General features: G+C 39.4%; 1 protein-coding gene across 5 annotated transcripts in view; it reads right to left on the bottom strand.

Moving 5' to 3' along the window:
• PLD1 (phospholipase D1) overlaps nucleotides 1-21,034 on the bottom strand; it is a 183,466-nt gene that overhangs the window by 60,852 nt on the left and 101,580 nt on the right. For 3 of the 5 annotated variants that reach the window (XM_037046527.1, XM_037046523.1, XM_037046524.1), the window contains 8 exons: nucleotides 20,377-20,458; nucleotides 12,514-12,624; nucleotides 10,512-10,712; nucleotides 9,324-9,534; nucleotides 8,625-8,738; nucleotides 2,930-3,058; nucleotides 1,882-2,000; nucleotides 719-832 (listed from right to left, as the gene is read on the bottom strand). In XM_037046527.1, the coding sequence (XP_036902422.1) occupies nucleotides 719-832; nucleotides 1,882-2,000; nucleotides 2,930-3,058; nucleotides 8,625-8,738; nucleotides 9,324-9,534; nucleotides 10,512-10,712; nucleotides 12,514-12,624; nucleotides 20,377-20,458 (1,081 nt within the window). The remainder of the gene's footprint in view (nucleotides 1-718; nucleotides 833-1,881; nucleotides 2,001-2,929; nucleotides 3,059-8,624; nucleotides 8,739-9,323; nucleotides 9,535-10,511; nucleotides 10,713-12,513; nucleotides 12,625-20,376; nucleotides 20,459-21,034) is intronic. The other 2 variants (XM_037046528.1, XM_037046525.1) reach the window with 1 other exon arrangement.

Raw genomic sequence — 21,034 nt, 5'->3', positions numbered from 1 at the left:
TCTTTACTCGAACAACACTTTTCATGCTGATAGTGATGACTGAAAAAAAGGTGATGCTAAAGGTGGCCTACCCCAGTTCTCTCCCTGAATGATCTCAAGCTGGGTGAGCTGAAGTTGCTAGAGGGAGCTGATTGGCTAATGGTGAAGTAAAACAGGATCTGAAGGTCCACCTCTAATCTGTAGTCGGCTATGAGACCCTGGACAAGTTTCATAGCCCCACTGGGTCTTAATTTTCTCATTTGTAATTTGAGACGGTTGGACTAGATGTGGTAAAATTCTGTGACACTATTACCAAATTCCTTTTTCTATTACATGAGCCTCTAAAAGACATTTGGCTAATTAGGCACTAAAATTAGATTGAACTATAACTAGCTGCATAGCAAAGTTTCAAGTCACATTCCCAGTGCTTAACCGGTATCCGTCTCAGGTTTACTATGGATCGTGTTGCTAGGGTCAGCTCAGAAGGAACTATAAGACAAGCCTTTCCTTGACTGGCTTTTTCTAAGGGCATTTACTATATTTATAGAAAAGTGTTGGAAAGAGGATAAATTGAATATATTTACAATATGAAATATAATAATACATTTTAAAAGATCTACTCAGATTTCCTTTGGAGTTGCCCTTATTGAATGATGTGAACGGAACCAGTCACAGGCACTTAATCTGGCAGGAGTGATTTTACCCAGCAGCACTTTGAATACAGAAAAGCAAGACTGACCTGCACATTAGCGTGGACGGACCCAGGCACTTGGTACTTCAACTCATGGGCTGTTGTGTGAGATTTAGGAAGCAGAAAAGGATAAGAAAGGGACCGGTATTTTGATTTCATAATCTAAAACAAATAAAAACAGGTAAAAAATTCAAATGAGAAAACAGTTCCACTCTTCCACATTTGGTGATTATAAAAGAAATAGAAAAAATATATTAACAGTGGATGTTTCTAGGTGACGAGGCACACAGATTATTTTTATTTTCTTTCTCTTTCCCAGAGATGGAGAATTCCTTTTTTCCTTCTTTTACCTTTCAGAGTAAGAATATAGTCTTTGTATTTTTAAAGAAAGTGTAAGTAGAGTTATCAGAGCTAGAGAATTACAAACCCAAGGCTATCCTCTTGTACACTGATTTTTTACTGTGTTGTAGACATCTTGCTGCAGCATACAGCACTGTGTATCATTTAAAACTGACTCCAGGGTAAAATGCTATAAAAATCGTAATTTCTTTAATAAATTACCATTGATGAGCATTTCAGTTATTTCTCAGTTTTATTTTTCAATTTACTCCGAGAAACAGGGTATAAGAACATCAGAAATCCAAGACCCAACTGTAAGTATTAGCAATTTAAAAAAAAGTTACTTGTCTAGTAGTTTAAAGGTAATATCACTTTGTTTATTCATTCATGTCTCCTAAGTTTTTTATTAAAGACATATCCATTGCTTCTAAAAGCTCCCTCTGCTCGTAATGCTACATAAATGAAAAATAAGGTGAGACTCTAGTTGTTGGTAAAACTAGTCTTTTTCCAAATCACTGGGAAGAATAATGAACGCCTCATCACCATTGAAAGTGAATAAAATGGAACCATCCACCCAGGCCAGAAGCTCAGTCGACACTGACCATCCAAGATGGCAAAAGGGTTCAAACCACTGGACCTGAGAGTAGCACCTTTCCTTCTGTGCTTTAAATGATCTGCACGGTGAAAGTTCAAGACCAGTTCCTTTTTCTTCTGCACAGTAGCCCATGTGCTCTGACAGCCAGGCCCCCAACAGCAGGTGAGGAGCACAGCTACGGCTGCTGCAGCCCCTGCTTGCCAACCCTCTAGGTGTCTCCTCCTCCCGGCCTGTCTCTCTTCACATGGACCGCATCACCATAAAACGATCCCTGTACCTTTGTGAAGTTCCAGCGCTGGATGAAGTGACGTGCCACATCACGAGCTGCCTTCCCATGGACCACAGAGGCGATATCATGCCATGGCATCCGGGGGGTAGAGTATCTGTCAATGAAATCTGCCCAGGTGCACCAGGCAAAAAGCACTACTAACTTCTGTGCCAGAGACAGAAGGCATCTGAACCCAGAGCTGACCCCAACAAAGGAAATGTGGTAATGTCCACTATGTGCATATTTCTTGGTTTGGGTGGAACAATACCTCCATAACCAAGTGAAATGCAGATCTCATGTTGCAATCATCTCCATGCACCTCCCCAAATATGTTTCCATTTTACTCGGTGTTAGACAATCACTAGACAAGGACAGATGTGAGTTGGTACAAATTATCTACAGCTGTGTACTCCTATTACATTTTTCTTTTTTTTTAAAGATTTTATTTATTTATCTTTAGAGGGGAAGGGAAGGAGAGAGGAGAGAAATATGAATGTATGGTTGCCTCTCGTGAGTCCCCTTCTGGGACCTGGCCTGCAACCCAGGCATGTGCCCTAACTGGGAATCGAACCACGATCATGTGGTTCGCAGGCCTGCGCTCAATCCACTGAGCTACACCAGCCAGGGCTACATTTTTCTTTTTTATCTTGTTGAAATAATGCCAAGGTACATATGCAGTTCCATCTCTATTTCCTCTTAGACACAGAAGCACAGTGCTAACCTAAAAATATGTCATTTTAATGATGAAAAATGAAGATGAGCACAAGAGGAGAGGATCAAAGGGAAGGTACCATCTTTTGGAGAATGACAGATTATTACCCCCAAAATACGCCTATATAAAACCTGGAGGTGTCAAACAAATAAGCTCTATTTTATGTTTTTTTTCTTACTATAACTATAAGCAGTCCTTAATTATATGACTGAATCGCAGTCTCCAAAGTTTTACCAAATATTCGAAGGAAAACCAGACATTAGATCATGCTCTTGGCATAGTTGCTGAGATGTTGACAAGAAAACAGACAGAACATAAGCAGCCACCCACTACAGTGGTACTCACCAGCAAAAGGTCTGTCAAGTTGAACCCAGTCTTTGAAGACGAAGTTGCAGTAGTCCTTTCCATGCCAGAATCGGGTTTCTCCATGGAGCTCTCCCAAGCCTGTCTGCAAACTGCGGATGGAGTCGGTGTCTGTGAACACAGAAAGACCCGCTCAGAGACTGTGGTTCAAGCTGGCCCCAGTGGGGAGGCTCAACTCTCACTTATAAAACACCTAAAGACTTAACTTTCCTTCTTAAGACTGCTACCTAGGGAAGTATATGTCTCTTCCATCTGGGGCTGTGGGCTGACAGGGTTTTATAGACCTTAAGTTTATTAATAGTGGGCAGTTGGGGCTATAACCAGGTTTGCTATGTGACAATGAATGTAACGTGCTTAGGTTTACTGTCCACCAGAGCAGTGGAAGAAAGGATCACAGGGTTAACTGTGAATAAGGAGCTTGCAAGGAGGGACTCTGAAAGCGAAGGAAAGCCCTGGGTCAGATAGGGAAACATGAGATATTAAGAAGTCATGCCCTTTTCTTTCCTCAGTCAGTATGGCAGACACCTAACATGTCATTTGTGTCCTCTGCGTCTCAAAAAGCGAGACCATCAAATTTGCAAACAGCCCACATTTCAGCCCTGGATTAATCAGCTTCATCACTTTGGTCAGAAGTCCTTTATGTGTAAAACAAAGAATTTGACCTAGGTGACATCTAAGATCTTTCGGGCTCTAAGATTCTATATCCCTGAAATCATAAATGACAACCATAAAACCACACACAATAATAATGACAAAAATCACAACAACAGATAGAAGCTTGTGACTATATATGCACAAAGGCAGCCATCTACTGCAACATTGCACAAAGAGCTTTGCCAGGACAATTTTACTCAGGGGTAAATACATTGACTTAAATTGTTTGTACGTTTATGGGCTATATTGACCAAATAGAGACAACTCAAGCGGGAAGACCAACAGAACTACAAAACACAGATGCAGTGCTTTGCACAAAAGAAACACTTAGCAAGTAGAGACTGGATGTAAAAATGTCTGTTGAATGAATAAATGATACCACATACAGTAGCCAGTGAGACCTGAACTGGTCCTCCTACCATCATACTGTCCCAGAACTGTCTTTCTAAAATGCAGACTCCTTGCTTAAAAGCCTTCTGAGAGAGGATCAAATCCTAAGGCCTTACTTAGTGTGCAGAGCAGTCTCTTCCCAAACTGGGGCCAGTCTCGCTCTCTCTGGTCTTTGCTTTTCCCCGTACGACTGAGGTCCCATGAGCAACACATTCCTCAAGGCGTTCTGACAGGCCTACTCCGTCATGTCAGCTGGCACATTATTCCTTCTTCCTGGAATGCTCTTCCCTCATTCTCAGCCTGACCTCATCATCCTTCAAGAGCCACAGAGCTGTCACGTGCCCTAGAGACTCCCCTGTCCCCTAGTAGGGAGAGGCAATCACTTGCTGTGCTGCAGAACCATTAATAGCTACACACCCAGGGCCTCTGATTCTGTTGCACAATTGTGTAAGGATGATCCCTCCCTGTCCCACACTCATCTAGAAGCTCCTCAGGGTGGGGAGGGCCTCCTCTCACTGCCTGGGGCAGCTCCTGGCACTCGGTAGGCAATCCACAAGTCTTTGTAGAGCAAAGATGTATAAGCAATCACCCCGCTCACTGCTAATATTCTATCTCCAACAGAATAATTAACCTTCAAAGGTTATTGAAACTTCCTACAAAAGAAAAATGTCTTAAAGTGATAAAGATGAACAAAATTGAATAATGTTAAAAATAGAAGTCTGTTGACTTCTGCCAGTGATTTATGTCCCTGCTCTCTATGAGAAGTCGAAGTACTGCCAGGTCTGTTTGCTCACCTATAGGCTCGTCATAGAAAACACAGCAGTTTACAGAAAGGACAGAAAGGACAGCAAGGAAAGAAAGAAGAAAAGAGAGGGAGGGAGGTAATGAGGAAGGAAGGAAGGGAAGGAGATAAATAAGAAGAAAAATTCCAAATTAAAAAAAACAGGTGCATGTAAAAGTTGTTTTTATCAGTTGAGAAACTCTAAGCTAAAGTTTTATATATATACTCCTACGCTTGTTTAAAAATTAACTCTCACCTACCAGTTATTATAAGAAAAACAAATGCAAGAAAATCCTCAGTCTCCAAAAATTGTCTGGGTGCTAACTGAATTCAAACTACTTATGATTAAGATTTGTTTTTGTTTTTAGTCATGGCCTAAATGATTCTGAATTGATCAGGGTCCTCTTAGGACAAATGAAATATTAAGGCAAAAGGGCCAAACACCCCTCATTACTGATTATGGCTCAGAATTGTATGAGCACCAATGAATAAGAAGGCAGGACTCTACACCAGAAATGTTCACCTTAGTGATTCTTATTAGTTTGTATCTGGCTCCCAACTGATTTCATAAGCGCACTTGCCTTGCCTTTCTGCACAGGTTTTTCGTGCCAGTTCTCTACAATCCTCATCCATCAGTGGCTCAGGCTCTGGCTACCACTGATGTTCAGGGAAAGGAAGTCTTTACCCAGTGTCTTCTAGCTTTGCCATGCCCTCCTATTTTCTCCCATCTCTTGGCTTCTGAGGCTGCATTTCCCTATCATTGCTCCAGCCCACCCTCGAGATCTTTCCCAGCTCCTCCTCCCATACACAGTTTTCCCACGTTCTCCTAGATGTACCCTCTACCCACACTTCTCTTTTGGGCTGCAGATCTGCAGTGAGTTCCAGTGCCTCACTTGACCTTGTCTCCCTAGTTGTCTCACTGGAACTTTAAAATCACATGTAACGCTGGAACTCTATTCCATGAAATCAAGTCCTCCCTCAAGATTACTGTTTTTCGCTCATAATTACGTTCAAACCTCAGAATCACTTTTGGCTCCTCTCTCTTCTTTACTATCTTCTCCACCCACCTCCCCATCACCACTTCCCAAATTAAAATTCTGCTGATTCCTCCTTTGGAAAAAGTTTGTCCCATTCATGTCATTGTCAGGCCCACTGGAGCAAGCTGGTCAGACTCCTGTTTTCTCCAGCATAACTTAGTAAAACACCACCCTCATCTCGCCCACCCCACAGTGCCCATCCCCTCCAAAGCCTACATCTGAAATACATACTTTTTACATCTCCCATATCTGTCTTAAGAAATAACATCTACCTGAAATGCCTGTTTTTCTCCCTTCATAGTCTCTACCTACTGAATGTCTACCTACATTCAAGGCTAGTTCCAAAACAGGTCCTCGGTGAGTTATATTTTTCAAAAAATGTTTTGGTTTTTGAAACTTTTTGGATTTTGGAATTGTGGGTAAGGGTTTTACATTTGTGGAGAAGTCTTCTGACAATTTTTGTCCGTAAGGGTTTCTCCCCCTGATGAATTACTCAGGCACTAGGTTAGTGAAACATTTAAAACTGAAGCTTACCTATTAGATAGTAAGCTCTTTAGCAGCAGAAAATATGTCTCATACATCTACATCATTGCATCCCTGAGAACAGAATGAACAGAGCATCCCTCTGTATTCACTATCCCCTAGGACTAGATATCTGAGTTTGAAACGTGGACGCAAAGGTAGCCACACACTAACTGTGACAAGCTCAGGGGAGGATTGCCTGGTGGCCTTACAAACTCAGAAACCGAGAATGACCACATAGCGTGGTCTGAAATGAACACTTTTTCACTAAAAGTGAGTCATGCCATGTCCTAGGCCTCTATCTTCTTTGACAAAAGCCAATCTTTACCTTAACTGTGTCTGTCTATGTCTTTTTTGCATCTGCAATAACACAGCTTTGGAATGTCAGAGGAATCCGCTTTTTTACAGACCCCTCAGGGCACAATGTCCCCGCCACAGCAGGAGACCACACAGCATCCCTACGGACTATATAGGATAATTGTTAACTACCCCATACCCACCCATGAAAACAACGGATTTGTTGCTTCATTTCACTGTTTATCCAGCCTCAGAGATTTCCCCACTTTGCTTTCTTTCACTTCCCTAATCTGTCATGGATGAATTATATGTAACTCTCCTGCTGCCTCCTCTCTTGTTTGTAATGTATAAAACACACTGTGAAACTGCCATTCTCTGGAACATTTCCTCAATCCATTGAGATTTTGCTTCCTGGGAACTGTTGTCAGTTTGGCTCAGATAAACTCATAAAAATTTTCTACAGGCTTGTATGTTTCTTATGTTGACAGAAACACCTGTCTCAATTTAATAGCAAAAATGATTTCCCCTCTCAGTCATCTATTTAATATTGCTTAAAAGAAAAAGAAGCAACAGTCACTGAATATAAGAGGAGTGAAATTCAATCCTTTTTAAATAACAAAGTGTCCATCGAAGCAATGTCAATTGGAAATTCTCCCTCTTATGATATAATTTTGAAAGAAAGAAAAAAAATTCTTGAAGATGGCTGAGTGATTTTGAATTAAAATATATACACAAATCAACCATAGTCACCACACACATTTAAGATCAACCGATTGTAGTACAGTTTTTCTACTTAAAAGCTCACAGCCATCTTGAAGTCACACTCCACATACAGTTTTCTCCATTTTAAATGTATGTCAATGTTACAATTTCCATCAAGTTTATTTAACCATAGCATTGAAGCTTTCGTTCACTACATATAATCAGTTTTAAAAACGCAGGGTCCCCAGACTATTAGGTTCTGTCACCACAAGTGACTCCCATCCAGCCACGTCAGCGAGGCTCTGGCTGCCTTCTCCCGAACAGCACACTAGAACCAAAGGTCACGGCGCACCCTGCGTCTCTGCTCAACCACAACTCTGAACCACGGGCTTTGGGAAGCCGATGCACAGCAACTTCACTGTGCGAGTCACTTACCACCTCTGAAACAAGGCACCTCACCTGCGAAGAGGAGGTGACTCTATTACTACCAAGCACCCCAAGTGCTCGGGGCAGTGACCTGCTCAGAGTGCACAAACACTGGCTTGTGATTTTATGATAATTGTTATTCATTATTATGACTACTTGTCCCTGTATCTGATCCACTGCCAACTCTCTTCATTCCCACCACCACAAATTAGCCTGATTAATTTAGTCCACAAGTACGTGGTTCTTCCTACAAAAGGTTATCAGATCACAATTTCTAAAAGTTCACCTTTAGAGCATGATGCCTCCTCCATTCAAGATCTGGAACTGAATAAAGGTCCAACTCCTTTACTTATGTTGGCGAGTCCAAATGCGACAGCTGCTTATCTTCCTAGTCTCCTATCACAGACTGCATCTCAACTGAATGATGTATTTTCTAACACTCAGAAGCACTTGGTGCTTTCCCATTCCAGCACCTTGCTCACCTCTCCCCCATAGTATGGCTTCCCCCTGCAATGGCTTCCTGTCCTCACCTATGCAGTCACTTTACTTCCAAACCTAAATCCAGCGTCCCTTCCTCCAGAACACCTTTCTGGATCATCACAGAGAAGTTCTCCCACCTCCCGCACTACTTCTAAAACACCCCTGAAGTGCAGGTGCACACGCTGTACCCTTGTTAGGTTGTTTTATCTTAGTGTTGGGGTGTTAGTTCTCGGGGAGTAGGAGCCTCGGGTACCTCCCGAGGCCTTGCTCTCAATATACATGGCGTGAAAACGGTAGGAACAGCAAGACAATCCAGAAACACACTCACTCTGCTCATGCAGCGCAAGCTGAAGCCTAAGCATGTTTCACTGCCTCGCACATCACTTACCCATGTCAGGTCTAGTGAGCCCCTGCTCAGAACCATTGGAAGAGCGAAAGAGTTTCAAGTGGGGCTTTAAACCATGGATTAAATTCTGACGACTTCTACAGTGATTACAATAACCTGGAGAAAGTTGAGAGTTCTTTTTTTACAAAGATATAAATATATATTGGGTTTTCTAAACTGGAAAGCAGGTTTGAGCATTCTTAAAACTAGGCAAGGGTACAAAATCAGTCACAAGTTCAGGGTAACAGAAAACTGCAGGGCTCTAAGACAGATTTAAAAGGAATAGTGTATTAATAAGATGTAGAAAATATGACACTTGAGGATAAACACTCGATGTTTTTCAGGATGGGAAGAGAAAATTTCTTCTCTAAAAAAAATTGATCAAGTACCCCTAATACTTTTCTTTTTCCTTTATAACTTGGAAGGAATTATTTTATAAATGCTGAGTCACTGTGCTACCATCAGCGGCATGAATTGTGGTTGTCACGACAACCTGTGTGAATAAAACAATAAATCTGTTCTAAAATGAGGCCAGCAAAGCCGTGAGATGCCGTGATGTTGAGTCAGATGACCCAGTGACCTTTCAGCATGGGTCAGTTTACCCCACCATGGACAGACGGGCTCTAACACCAGGTCTACCGCGTCTAGCTATGGAGGAACAGAGCGTGGTCAAGACCAGCTCCAGCAGAGACGATGACTCACTGGAGGCGCTGTCGATGCTGCTGATGCTGTCCGCATTGTGCAGGTGCTGCCTGTGGAGCTGCCTGTAGAGGCTGAATTTGGAGAACTTTTTCGATTTTCCTACGCCTTTCAGTTTTGAATCCATATCATCAACACTCTTCAGGATGGGCACATTTTTAGGACTATTTTTATCTTTGAGGCTTAAGGATTCCATAGACCCTGTTGTTTCAGCCTGAGAAAATCATTAAGAAAAGACACTGCATCAGATACACTGCATCGTGGCCCTTTAATTCCACTCAGGTGAGGTGTGAAGTTGACACATGTGAGAGCTTCTACCAGACTCACAGTAATGTGTGAGGTCGGCCAGAGGGCAGTGGAGATCCTTGTTAACTGTTTAAATACCACCAAAGGCATTCCAGGTGTTCCATTGTACTTCCTCTTTCAGGAGAAATTCTTGAAATTTCATTCCAAGTTATTGCAAATACAATCATGTAAGTTATATTCACTATTGAGTTACTGAACTTCTTCTGCTAAACATTAAGTAAGCAATGCTTTTCCTATCAATTATTCTCCCTGTTACCAATTACTAAATTTCTATCCCCTGCCCTCAAATCACCAACATATCCAGCAGTAAAACAGGATGGAGACCATCAAATTTTTAAATAAGCATACTGATATTTTGGCAACCACGTGAGTTGAAATCATAAATATCTAGATATATTTTGGCAGCTCTTGGCTTGAAGGTAGTTTGAGAAGTTATCAACTTCCCGCTTTCAAATGGAATTATCTATCCTATTTTTGTATGCCTTTGAGTAGGAAGATTCCAAAACCCCTGGCAGTTACCTGTAATAAGGCAGCTTATTTAACTTAAAGCTCAACTGCCACACTTTTTTGTTTATAAACTTTTTACCAACTAGCAAATATAATCTTTAATTTAAATGGGTAAAAAAAACAAGCTGACTATGAGATAGCAAATGCTCCATCAAATCTGTTTTCTTTTCTTCCAGGAGAAGAAACAGACGATGATGCAGAGCTACAGACCTGCCAGGTGGCATTTGAAACCAGGTCTGTCCACGTCTGACTCAACGTTCTCTACTCCCCCAGGGCTGCACCGCCGCTCATCCGGTCAGTCGGCCCGTCACACTCCGATATGTCCACACAAACTGTGCCCCCATGATGCTGTTCTGCACAGGTGATGAAATCACTTACCATGAGGGCAGCCAGGCATGGCCCCGTGGTGACACGCTTCACGCTGCCCACATCTGTGAGTCTGTGCTCGTTGTCATCCCACCTGCCATAGGCCAGGTCGATCCCACCCACGAAGGCCACTGACTGGTCAATAATGACAAGTTTCTCATGATGAGCCCACAGATACACGCTGGATGACACATGGTCTGGGTGCCTCATCACCTTGACAGGAAAAAATGCATGTGGAAGGTGCTTTTTAAATGACCCTTGTGTTGTAATAAAAACTAGGTCTCTTTTCTCCCCACCAGTAGCATTTTTTATCATTCAAATACCAAAATGGACTCTTCATACAACACAGATGATCCCCAAACTTCTAATTTTACTCTCAGTGTTTAACAGGGGAAGACTCCTAATTACTTTGTAAAACTCCCCACCCTCACCCACACTACATTTGGGGCAGCTGCCATTTAGCTTGAAGTTTGGTCACGTATTTCAATAAAAGCTCCATGAAATAGCTGATTCCCTTTCCCCCTGAAAAGGATTTTATCTGGTATTATTAAAAAACACTCTAAAATTTTAACTAACATCCATCTCTGGCAAAATTTTTAAACTATATTCATCTTTTGGCAGCCATTGAGTTGAAATAGTAAGCACAGATACAGATATTTTGGCAGCTCTTGATTTGAGAGTTACTTCCATGCTTCCTGCCTTAAATGACCGCAGACTGACCTCTGTATGTCGTTAAGCAGAAACTTTTCCAAAAGTTTGCAGGTTAATTTTTAATTATAGTAAAATACACATAACATGAAATTTGCCATAGTAACTGTTTTTAAGTGTACAGTTCGGTGGTGTTAAGTTCATTCGCACTGTGCAATCATCACCACTGCCTATCTCCACAACCCTTCACTCTGCAAAATGAGCCTCTGTACCCACTAAACATTAGCTCCCCACGCCCTCCCCCCTCAGGCCCTGGCAACTACCCTTCCACTTTCTGTGAATTTGACGACTATAGGCATCATATAAATGGGATCATATGATGTTTGTCTTTTTGTTACTAGCTTATTTCACTTAGAATAATGTCTTCAAGATTCATCCACGTTTTAGCATACATCAACATTTCCTTCCATCCTAAGACTGAATAATATTCCATTCTCTATACATATCAACACATTATTAAGGAGGATGCTAAAGTGTCCAACTATTACTGCAGAACTCGTCTATTTCACCCTTTAATTTTGTCAGTGTTTACTGTATATATTTTAGTGGTCATTATTAGTATAGAAATGCTTATAATTATTATATCTTCTTTCTGCTTTGAACCTTTCATTAATATATAATCTTCTTCTTTGTCTATTATTACCTTTTTAATTAAAAGTCTGTTTTGTCTTACATTAGAATTGCTACTCCTGCCCTCTTTTGTTTACTATGTACATGGAATATCTTTTTTTAGCTAGGTGAAATATATAATTTTAACATATTTTAAGCCTGCTGGAGATTTGTTGATTCATTGTCTAGATATATCTTAATGACTAGCCAATATTTATTCATAGGCTTTAGGTCCTTGTTCAAATAGCAAATAGCTTTTTTCATATTGCTTCTTGTGCTTATTCACTTCATTAGTCTTTCATAGAAGGTGCTATGAGGAAAAGCATGGTACGCCCTGGAGAAGCTCTCCTTGTTGCCACTGGCAGTCAAGGGGTGCCGCGCACAGGCCACGTCCAGAAGGTTTCAGGCTCGTCTTAATGAGGAAAGAGGAAGCATGACAAGCCTCAAACATTCAAACACCCTCAGAAGTGAGTAAATAGCAAGGATAAGAGAAGTGGAAATATCAACTCTGCTGACTCCGTCAATAGAAATATAAAAAGGTATAGTATTTTTTTCTAATTCTGAGAAGGACATGATGCTCTTGATTCCAAATATACATTAGGTATTCTACACATTACCACTGCTCAGAGCAAACTATACCTGCAAAACTACAGAATAACAAATAAGAAACCTTGTTCAACAAGATGAACCCAAATACCTTTATGTTGGGGTGGAGACGCATTAAAGTCCTCTTGCTGTACTCACTGTTGATTCCAAGTGCAAGTTCCACCTCTTTGTAGAGCATTATGAAAATCCTCACCCCCTCTTGCTGTCACAGAGAAAACACAGGGGGAAATGAGAATTTCTGCAGGCAGGTTACGGTTTTCTTTCTCTTCTTCCTTTCCATACATTGTACTTTCTAAAAGTTCTTCTATAAACAAGCATAATAAAATATTCACTAAACACAATACAAGGAGGTAAAACATAAGTGTATATATATTAAGGCACAAATCTCAAAAATGAAATTTATCTCCTTTTCATTCCTATAACTTGACATGCCAAGACAGTGTCAATACTTGATCAATTACAGCCACAAGGTTGAAATTACAACCACAACTCCTAAGAGTGTCTGATAGTCTTACACCCATGAACACTTTCAAACACTTGTTATTGAGAAAGCTTTGACTGGATTCATGTCACAAATTTAGTGGTTTTTTGTTTGTATTTATTATACTTCAATTATTGAAGTGATTAAAAAACTCTGACATAGTAAGTTAAAATAAATATTTTTTAATGTTCTTGGGGAATGTTTCATAAAAAGTATTTAAATGGAAAAAACATTTCTAAATCTTCAGAAGATAAATATGTTGGTTCATACTCTTTACCCATACTTAAATCATTAATGTCTATTTTATCAGTAAAATGACTTCAGGAGTCAGCCTCTCTAGTATTCCAAAACTGTTGAGTTTTAGCAGCCTCACGCAAATTAACACTGATCCATCCTGAGCATTATCCAGGTATACGAGATTTGCGGGTTTGATCCCCAGTTAGGGCATATATGAGAATCAACCAATGAATGCACAAATAAGTAGAACAACAAAAATCAGTGTTTCTCTCTCTCTCTTTCAATTCAATTTAAAACAAAACAAAACAAAACGCGGATTCACCCTTAGATCTTGGACCTAAAAGGAAATAGATAAGACCATTGTGAGGGTCAAATCAAAAGTGCCTAGTAAACTTTATAATCCTACATAAACAACATTTATTATTAATATTAACCATCAAAAAAGACAATGTTCAATAGCTGGTAATAAAAGAAGTACTATATTTTCTTATCTAGTTCTGGGTGGTGACAAGGTTTTATAGTCTGTGCTAGATTCTCCCATCCCGAATGTCCCTCCCCTTCTCCACGTCCATTTAGATGGTTCCCCACCAATATACTCTTGTCTTATTTACCCCGACTTCCTGTATTATATTTTAGATTTGCACCCTCAGTGTTGCTGTGCCGTTTGCAGCATTTAAACTCACATTTTCTATATCCAGAAGCTCTGAAAGCATTCTGAAACATACTGTATATGTATTGCCTAATGTGTCTACCTACACTTAGGCATTTAATATCCCAGACATTAAAAGGAAGAAATTTTCCATAATACTTTCTAAAATATTGGAGATGTAGGCATAGCTGATAAATTATAGTGACAAAGAATTATTTAAATTTTTATGAATAATCCATGACACTTAGACATTGTTCATAATGGAAGGTAACAAATCTTGACTGGGTTGAAAGCATCTAATTTTTCACCTAGAAATGGGAAATAACATAAGATTTAATATTTTAAGTTGCAAGATATAAAAATGTAGAGTAAACCAAACACATATACAATTCTTCAATATTGTTCTGCCCATACTAAGAAGCATTATTTTGGCCCCTAACGCCTTATAATAACACATCACTTCGAAATACTAACACTCTATATTTCTTGATATTAGTAATATATAAGAAGAGTAGCCCTGGCTGAAGGGACACACTGGATTTACATTCTGGATTTACATACTAGAAGACCTACTCCTGCACTGAAAAAAAAGTAGGATAGAAATACACACACACACACACACACACGCACACACATACTTATGTCATTCTGTTTCTCTGGGTAAGAGTTGACATTTGGAATTTGCTTGTTATTTATTATAATTATATAACTATTGCTTGAGTAAAGAGACAAGGAAGTGAAAGTGTAGACAAGAAGTGAACAGATTAACGTCTAATCATCTGGTCATTGGCTACTCTTCAATAAACCACTGTCTGAGGGTTCTAAATGAAAGGTAGAACATTATTTTATTTTTCCCTATTTTTTCAGATTCATTTTTCTATTTGAATATTTAGCATTCAGCACCAAATAACAGTTACCAACAAAGAGCCTCCCACTGGAAGATATAATGTGAAGTTTAAAACCAGGAATTTCAACCCAAATTATAGTATATTACAGTTGAAATCTTTCATCACAGTTCATTTGCTTTAAATAGATGAAATTCTACTTCTTAGGTTATTACTCACTCATAAGGGAAGCAGATGCAATTTAGAAACTGGCCTGAATCTTACAGTTTTCCATTTACCTGCATAGCTAATGGATTTTTGAAATAGTAGAGACGTTAATGCTAATAGATTATATCATTGTCCTCCGTCTATTATACTTGACATTTTCTTCTGTGCTGTGTCTGTAACCATTGAAATAAGCTAACTCTAAAGGAAATAGGGTAGAAACTCAGTCTTTTTAGCTTAAATACCAATGACTAACAAGGAAGTAATTAAATATAAAAAGTTCATTTTTACACAGTCTGGTTTACAATTATTTACTCACATCCAAATCCACATTGATGGTATCACTCATCTCTAAGGTTAATTAGTGATAAGACTTCTGTGATAATGAGGCAATAAACTCCTCTTTTGGTCAAGGTATTGCAATACTATCATAAACTCTAAACTATACAGGGCAAAGGAAAAATCATTCCTTGGAAACAAAGACATTTCCTGGGTCATAATAGTGAAGACTTATACAACTGTGGGAAATAGTTATGCAAAATGAAAGCCAAATGGAAAAGAAAATGAGAGGACTAATATTAATTCTGTAATTTAAAAAATATACTTATGAAACAGTCAATATTTTACCAATGCCCTTTAGTTACTCTGGGAGAAATTACTCTTGCTTGATGAGTAAGAGGAGAAAAATATCAATACAAGAAGTAGAAAGATGAATGGCCTGGATTTGACTATGCAATACTACCTTTCATTTCTCTGCTGAAGTCAACTAAACTGAAGTTTCTGCAAAATAAACTTAATTAAACCTGAGTTTTCAAAGATGAAGGTTCTATCTTCTTTTATAATTTGCTTTTAATCAAGTAGAACAGACACAATACTATAAACAGTAGGACTTTTTAACCGTTTTATTTTTTATGTTTTATTTTTTAAATATATATTTAATCTTTTTAAAATTTATTTAATTATTTTCCAAGTACAGTTTTCTGACTATTACTCCCATCCCATCCCACCCCCCGTGCTTCCCCCCCCATTTCCACCCTTCTCAGTTGTTGTCCATGTATCCTTTATATATGTTCCTCTAAATCCCTCCCCTATTTCCCCTGAAATTCCCTCCCCTTTCCCCTCTGGTCACTGTCAGCCTGTTTTCTATTTCAGAGTCTTTGGTTATAATTTGCTTGCTTGTTTGTTTTGTTGTTTAGCTTCCTGTTAAAGGTGAGATCATATGGTATTTGTCCTTCAACACCTGGCTTATTTCACTCAGCATAATGCTTTCCAGTTCCATCCATGCTGGTGCAAAAGGTAGGAGCTTCTTTCTTTCTGCAGCATAGAATTCCATTGTGTATATGTACCATAGTTTTTTGATCCATTCATTTACTGATGGACACCTAGGTTGCTTTCAACTCTTGGCTATTGTAAATTGTGCTGCTATGAACATTGGCATGCAAGGATGGTTCGATACCCGCAAATCAGTAAATGTAATACATCACATAAACAAAAGCAAAGACAAAAACCATATGATTATATCAATAGATTTGGAAAAAGCTTTTGATAAGGTACAACAACCATTTATGATAAAGGTACTCAGCAAAGTGGGAATAGAGGGAGCATTCCTCAATATAATAAAGGCCATATATGAAAGACCTACAGCCAACATCATACTCAATGGGCAAAAACTAAAATCTTTTCCACTAAGATCAGGAACAAGACAAGGTTGTCCACTTTCACCACTTCTATTTAATATACTATTGGAAGTTTTAGCCTCAGCGATCAGGAAAGAAAAGGAAATAAAAGGCATTCAAATTGGAAAGGAGGAAACAGTTTTATATATACATCAGACATGTGAAGACAAAATAAATATAAAACTTTTCATAGTTGAAATTAAGAGACTTTGTTTCTGATCCAGCTTTTTTGCCTGATTGTTCAAAGTCCTGTGGTCAAAATATTTTCTAGTTACAGCCAGCTCTGTCCACTGCTCAAAGAGCTGAGCTTACACATCTGTGGGATAATCACTAATTTTACCACTTGTCAAGGACTTCCCCAGGGGTGCAAAATTTCAGGAAAAGGAAAAGTACAGAATGAAAAATAACCATATCCTCACCATTGAAATGCAGGCATAATTGGGATGTAAAAGCACAAATGCTTCTGAACTTTTTCTAAACAGTTTTGTCTAAAGGACAGTCCTCTCGAGTTTGAACATTTCCTCTCCCCTTCTCTGCAAGTGCCCTTTTGGCCACCACTTTCATCTGATTCTCTTTGATTTGTATGGGCAGAGATGTGATTATTCACCTCATTTGACAAACCTGGACACCCTTCTCTCCCACTGCTCATGAATGCCACTCTAGAAAGCATCTTGTGGTCCAGGGCAGTAAGAAAGTAACCTGATGGCAGAAGCACCCCAAGGGCCTACAGCTTCTGTAAATCTCCAGGTTGCTCAACTTGAAGATTCTTTTCAGTGCAAGTCTCATCAGGAGCACCGAGTGTCTCTAAGGCTAAAGTATATATACTCTCACCTCTCAGTACAGTGAACGCAGAACTGTGGGAAACCCTGGGATGCTGGCTTGAATTGTCAGCACTCTACCTCTCAAGGTTGGCTTATACCATTTTAAATAATAACAGGGCATATCAGAAGACCAAAGAGACAGGAAAATATTAACTTGACTATTATAGAGAAACAAAAAGTTCTATTTTTGCCCCAAGAAACAGCTGTTATAAGAGACGTTTGCCTACATGCTAACTATGAGGCAGAAATGCTAAATTCCTTCCCCAAAATCTGCACGATCAGATAGAAGAAAAAAAATCATTTATTTTAATCAACCTTGTGGACCTCCAGGACTCTTTAATGCAAGAATAAATGCTATCATCAACCCACTACTTTGTGGAGTTGGTGGCTTTCAGAAACAAAATTGTTTATGTGAAGCAGTGTTCATGAGCATATGAAATGTCAGTTTGGAATGATCGGACTGTTAAAAATTTATGACTAAAATAATAATTTGTTGTAGCTAGATTAAAGAAGAGCAATTCTGCTAAATGTACCACTGAGGAATTAATATTTAATAGTATTATTATTCCCTTTGGAAATTAAAAAAATCATTATCCACAATTTAAAAATTACAAGTTTCAGAGGCTGATGAAATTAAAATGAAGATCCTTATCAAGCAATAATAATTACCGAGTCATGGTGTTCTCCTGGAACCTCATCAGGGCAGTAAAGTGAAGAGAAGCCAGCCTGTGATAGAAAAGGCGCCTGGACAGGCACCTGGAGCAGGGCAGATAAACACACGCTGGCCAACATAAGGGGGAGGGCTAGGTGTGCAGGATGGTCCTCCTGAGTCCTATGCCAGCACTGAGTGGCTTTCTGCGGTTTACTTACGCTCTGCACACATCTCACACTCAAGTGACCTAAAATTTAGCTCTCTGACTCTTGAGTTCTTCCCACTTCCTCCTACTACTAGATTCACCTTTCCACACATAATTTTGATCAGATCACCCTTCCTCCATCACACCGCCTGCCCCAGTAGATGCCCACTGTATTCCATAAAGCGTAAACCACTGGCTTGAGTCATCCACCCTCCACATCCTAGCTGCAGCCTTCCTTTCCAGCTTTATCTGTTTTCCCACCTATCTGTTAGGGCATAATCAACCTCATCACCGTACAAAGCCTTCTGAATTCCTGTTTCCAGAATGTCTCCTCATCACATTTCCTGCATCTGAAAACAACTTCTTTTTAAATTTTTTGCCCATCCTAAATGCCCTAAAATCCCTCATGTTGTGAGGGGTTCCCCACCAGGCCTGCCCAATGCCCTCCCTCCTGCCTTTGAATCTAGGCTCTCTCTGTATCCAATTGACTCTTGTATAGATTTTTAAGCTCCTTCAGGTCAAAAATCATGTTTCTTATTTGTGTACATGTCCATATGATTAGCCAAGTGCTCTGTACATGCTAGGCATTCCGCAAACACACGTTGATTGAAACCTAAAACAGTAGAGTGTTAGATAAGTACTATAAGGAGAAGATTTACTAGTATGACTGACTAATGGAGAAAGTTCTATGTAAGTATAGAAATAAGTTTGATAATCCTAGGACTGAGCCCAGAACACGGCAGCCTTCCACCAGGAGCCTACCTTTGGCAAGCCTTCCATAGGCAGAGATGGAATCCTATTCACACACATGGGCTTCAGAAATTAGTATGGTACCTGGCTCAGAAGAGACACTCAGTAACTGTGCTGGATTATTTAATAAATATGCAAATAATGCTTGTCAAAACTGGAATTCCCAATGTGTGAAGAGACTTCTGTTGAGACAGTGAATTAGACTAGCCATGAAAATGATGCTATGTGGCAAGACACACGTCTGGAATAAAGATTGTCAACTTTGTCTTTCAATATTAGCACTAAGGCCTGATTATATTATGGATAGCTGCAAAAGTCCTCAGACATGGAGAAAAAAATATTGAAAGAAGAGGAAAAGGTGAGTGTGGAAAGAGGTAGGGAAACAAAAGGATGAGGAAAAAATAAATGAGTGAAGGCTGTGAGAAATAGAAAAATGCTACCCCTGATTACTCAGGATCTTTAAAAAAAGATTAAGAGAATTTCAAATAATAGTAAAAAGAGCTAGCATTCCCCATTTGAACATGATTATTAATAAATCCACATCTATTCTAATTCAACTTAGTTTAACTTGATTGATGACCAACTACATTAAAAATTTCATTAGAAATATGAATGTAGTCTTTGGTGATCCTGTATTGATTCAGCTATTTATTTCTTTATAGCAAAAAGAGCACACTCAGTGCTCACCCAGAATCCACAGGGTCAACTGCACAGGAAACAACTGCACGTTATTACCAAGATCTGCCCGCAAAACTGAGCTAAAACAACATCAATTTTTAATGTCCCTCCTCTTTGATATTCTGCAACATCAGCTTGGCCTCATCTGACTGAAACCTCAGATAACTTTGTCTTTTGCTCAAATAGCAGGATAATAAATAAAATGCAATGCAATGTTTCATTTCATTTCATTATTTTTCAATAATGAAATTTTATTCCAAGTGTTTGCTTATCAAATTAACTGCCCATAAGAGATTAAAAAACAAAAATTAAAATTGCTAATAAAATCCATGTTGTGAATTAGGCTAAAATATTATGCACGTAAGAGTAAGAGGGGTAAAATCAGAACTAAATAAACTTGAAGAGCAAGTATTCTACTTTTTTGTCAAACTCTAAAGAAAAAAGTTTTAAGTATTTATGAAGAACATTAAAAAAGAAAGGGCATTTCAGAGGCAATAAACATTTAAGAAATCCCTTCAGCATTTGTTTGGGAAGTACATACTGCTTTTCACCCAAACAGGTGTAGCTCAGTGGATAAAGGCAGGCCTGTGAACCAAAGGACTGACAGTTCAATTCCCAGTCAGGGCACATGCCTGGGTTGCAGGCCAGGTCCACAGCAGGGGGTGCAAAGAGGCAACCACACACTGATGTTTCTCTCCCTTTCTCCTTCCCTTTCCCTTTCTCCAAAAATAAATATATATTTTTAAAAGTACATACTGCTTTTCGTTTAAGAATGCAGTCCAACCTCCAACGATTTCCTTCAACCACTGGGCGTTTCAGGAAGATTTCTGGACTCAACCTGAAATCACAAAATTTAAGTAACTAAAACAATAATTAAAGTTCTGAGTGTGTCATAGAAGCAAAGACAATTTTAGCCCAAATGCCGTCATCATCCCTCACTGTGGTAGGTCATCCATACAAATCCATGTACAAGTTCATATGGGAGCAAGAGCCTTTATCCATACAAAAAGTCAATCTAGATTTCCCTATATATCTTACTCACACATACACACAGACACACGTATGCAGCCACCATTGGTTGCCCAGCCAGCAGCCATTCTCCCCCTTCTTCTTCCTTGTTTCCACTATCTCGTATAAATATTCTACATACTTGCTCCCCCTGGCTCCTATGCAGCTAGGGCACAATGAGACATATGAGGCAGTACAATGAGGGGTTAATGGAAAGTCTTTCCCTTTTAGTGAGAGAGAGACACACACATTCACTCAAAACAAGAAAAGAGGCTTTAGGATGGATGTCGTTTGGGGCTATGATGCTCTGACAAGGGCGGCCATATTGAAATTCTAAGGGGAAGACCAGACCTGTGAAATCACTAGACCACTCCACCAACCTTAGGATTGCCTAACTTTGGAGTTG

This window comes from Sturnira hondurensis, unplaced genomic scaffold (assembly GCF_014824575.4).
Source record: "Sturnira hondurensis isolate 20B ecotype Veracruz unplaced genomic scaffold, ASM1482457v3 Scaffold0005279, whole genome shotgun sequence".
Lineage (NCBI taxonomy): Eukaryota > Metazoa > Chordata > Mammalia > Chiroptera > Phyllostomidae > Sturnira > Sturnira hondurensis.
The sequence above is the reverse complement of the archived record's forward strand: the minus strand, read 5'-3'. Positions and strand labels throughout refer to the sequence as shown.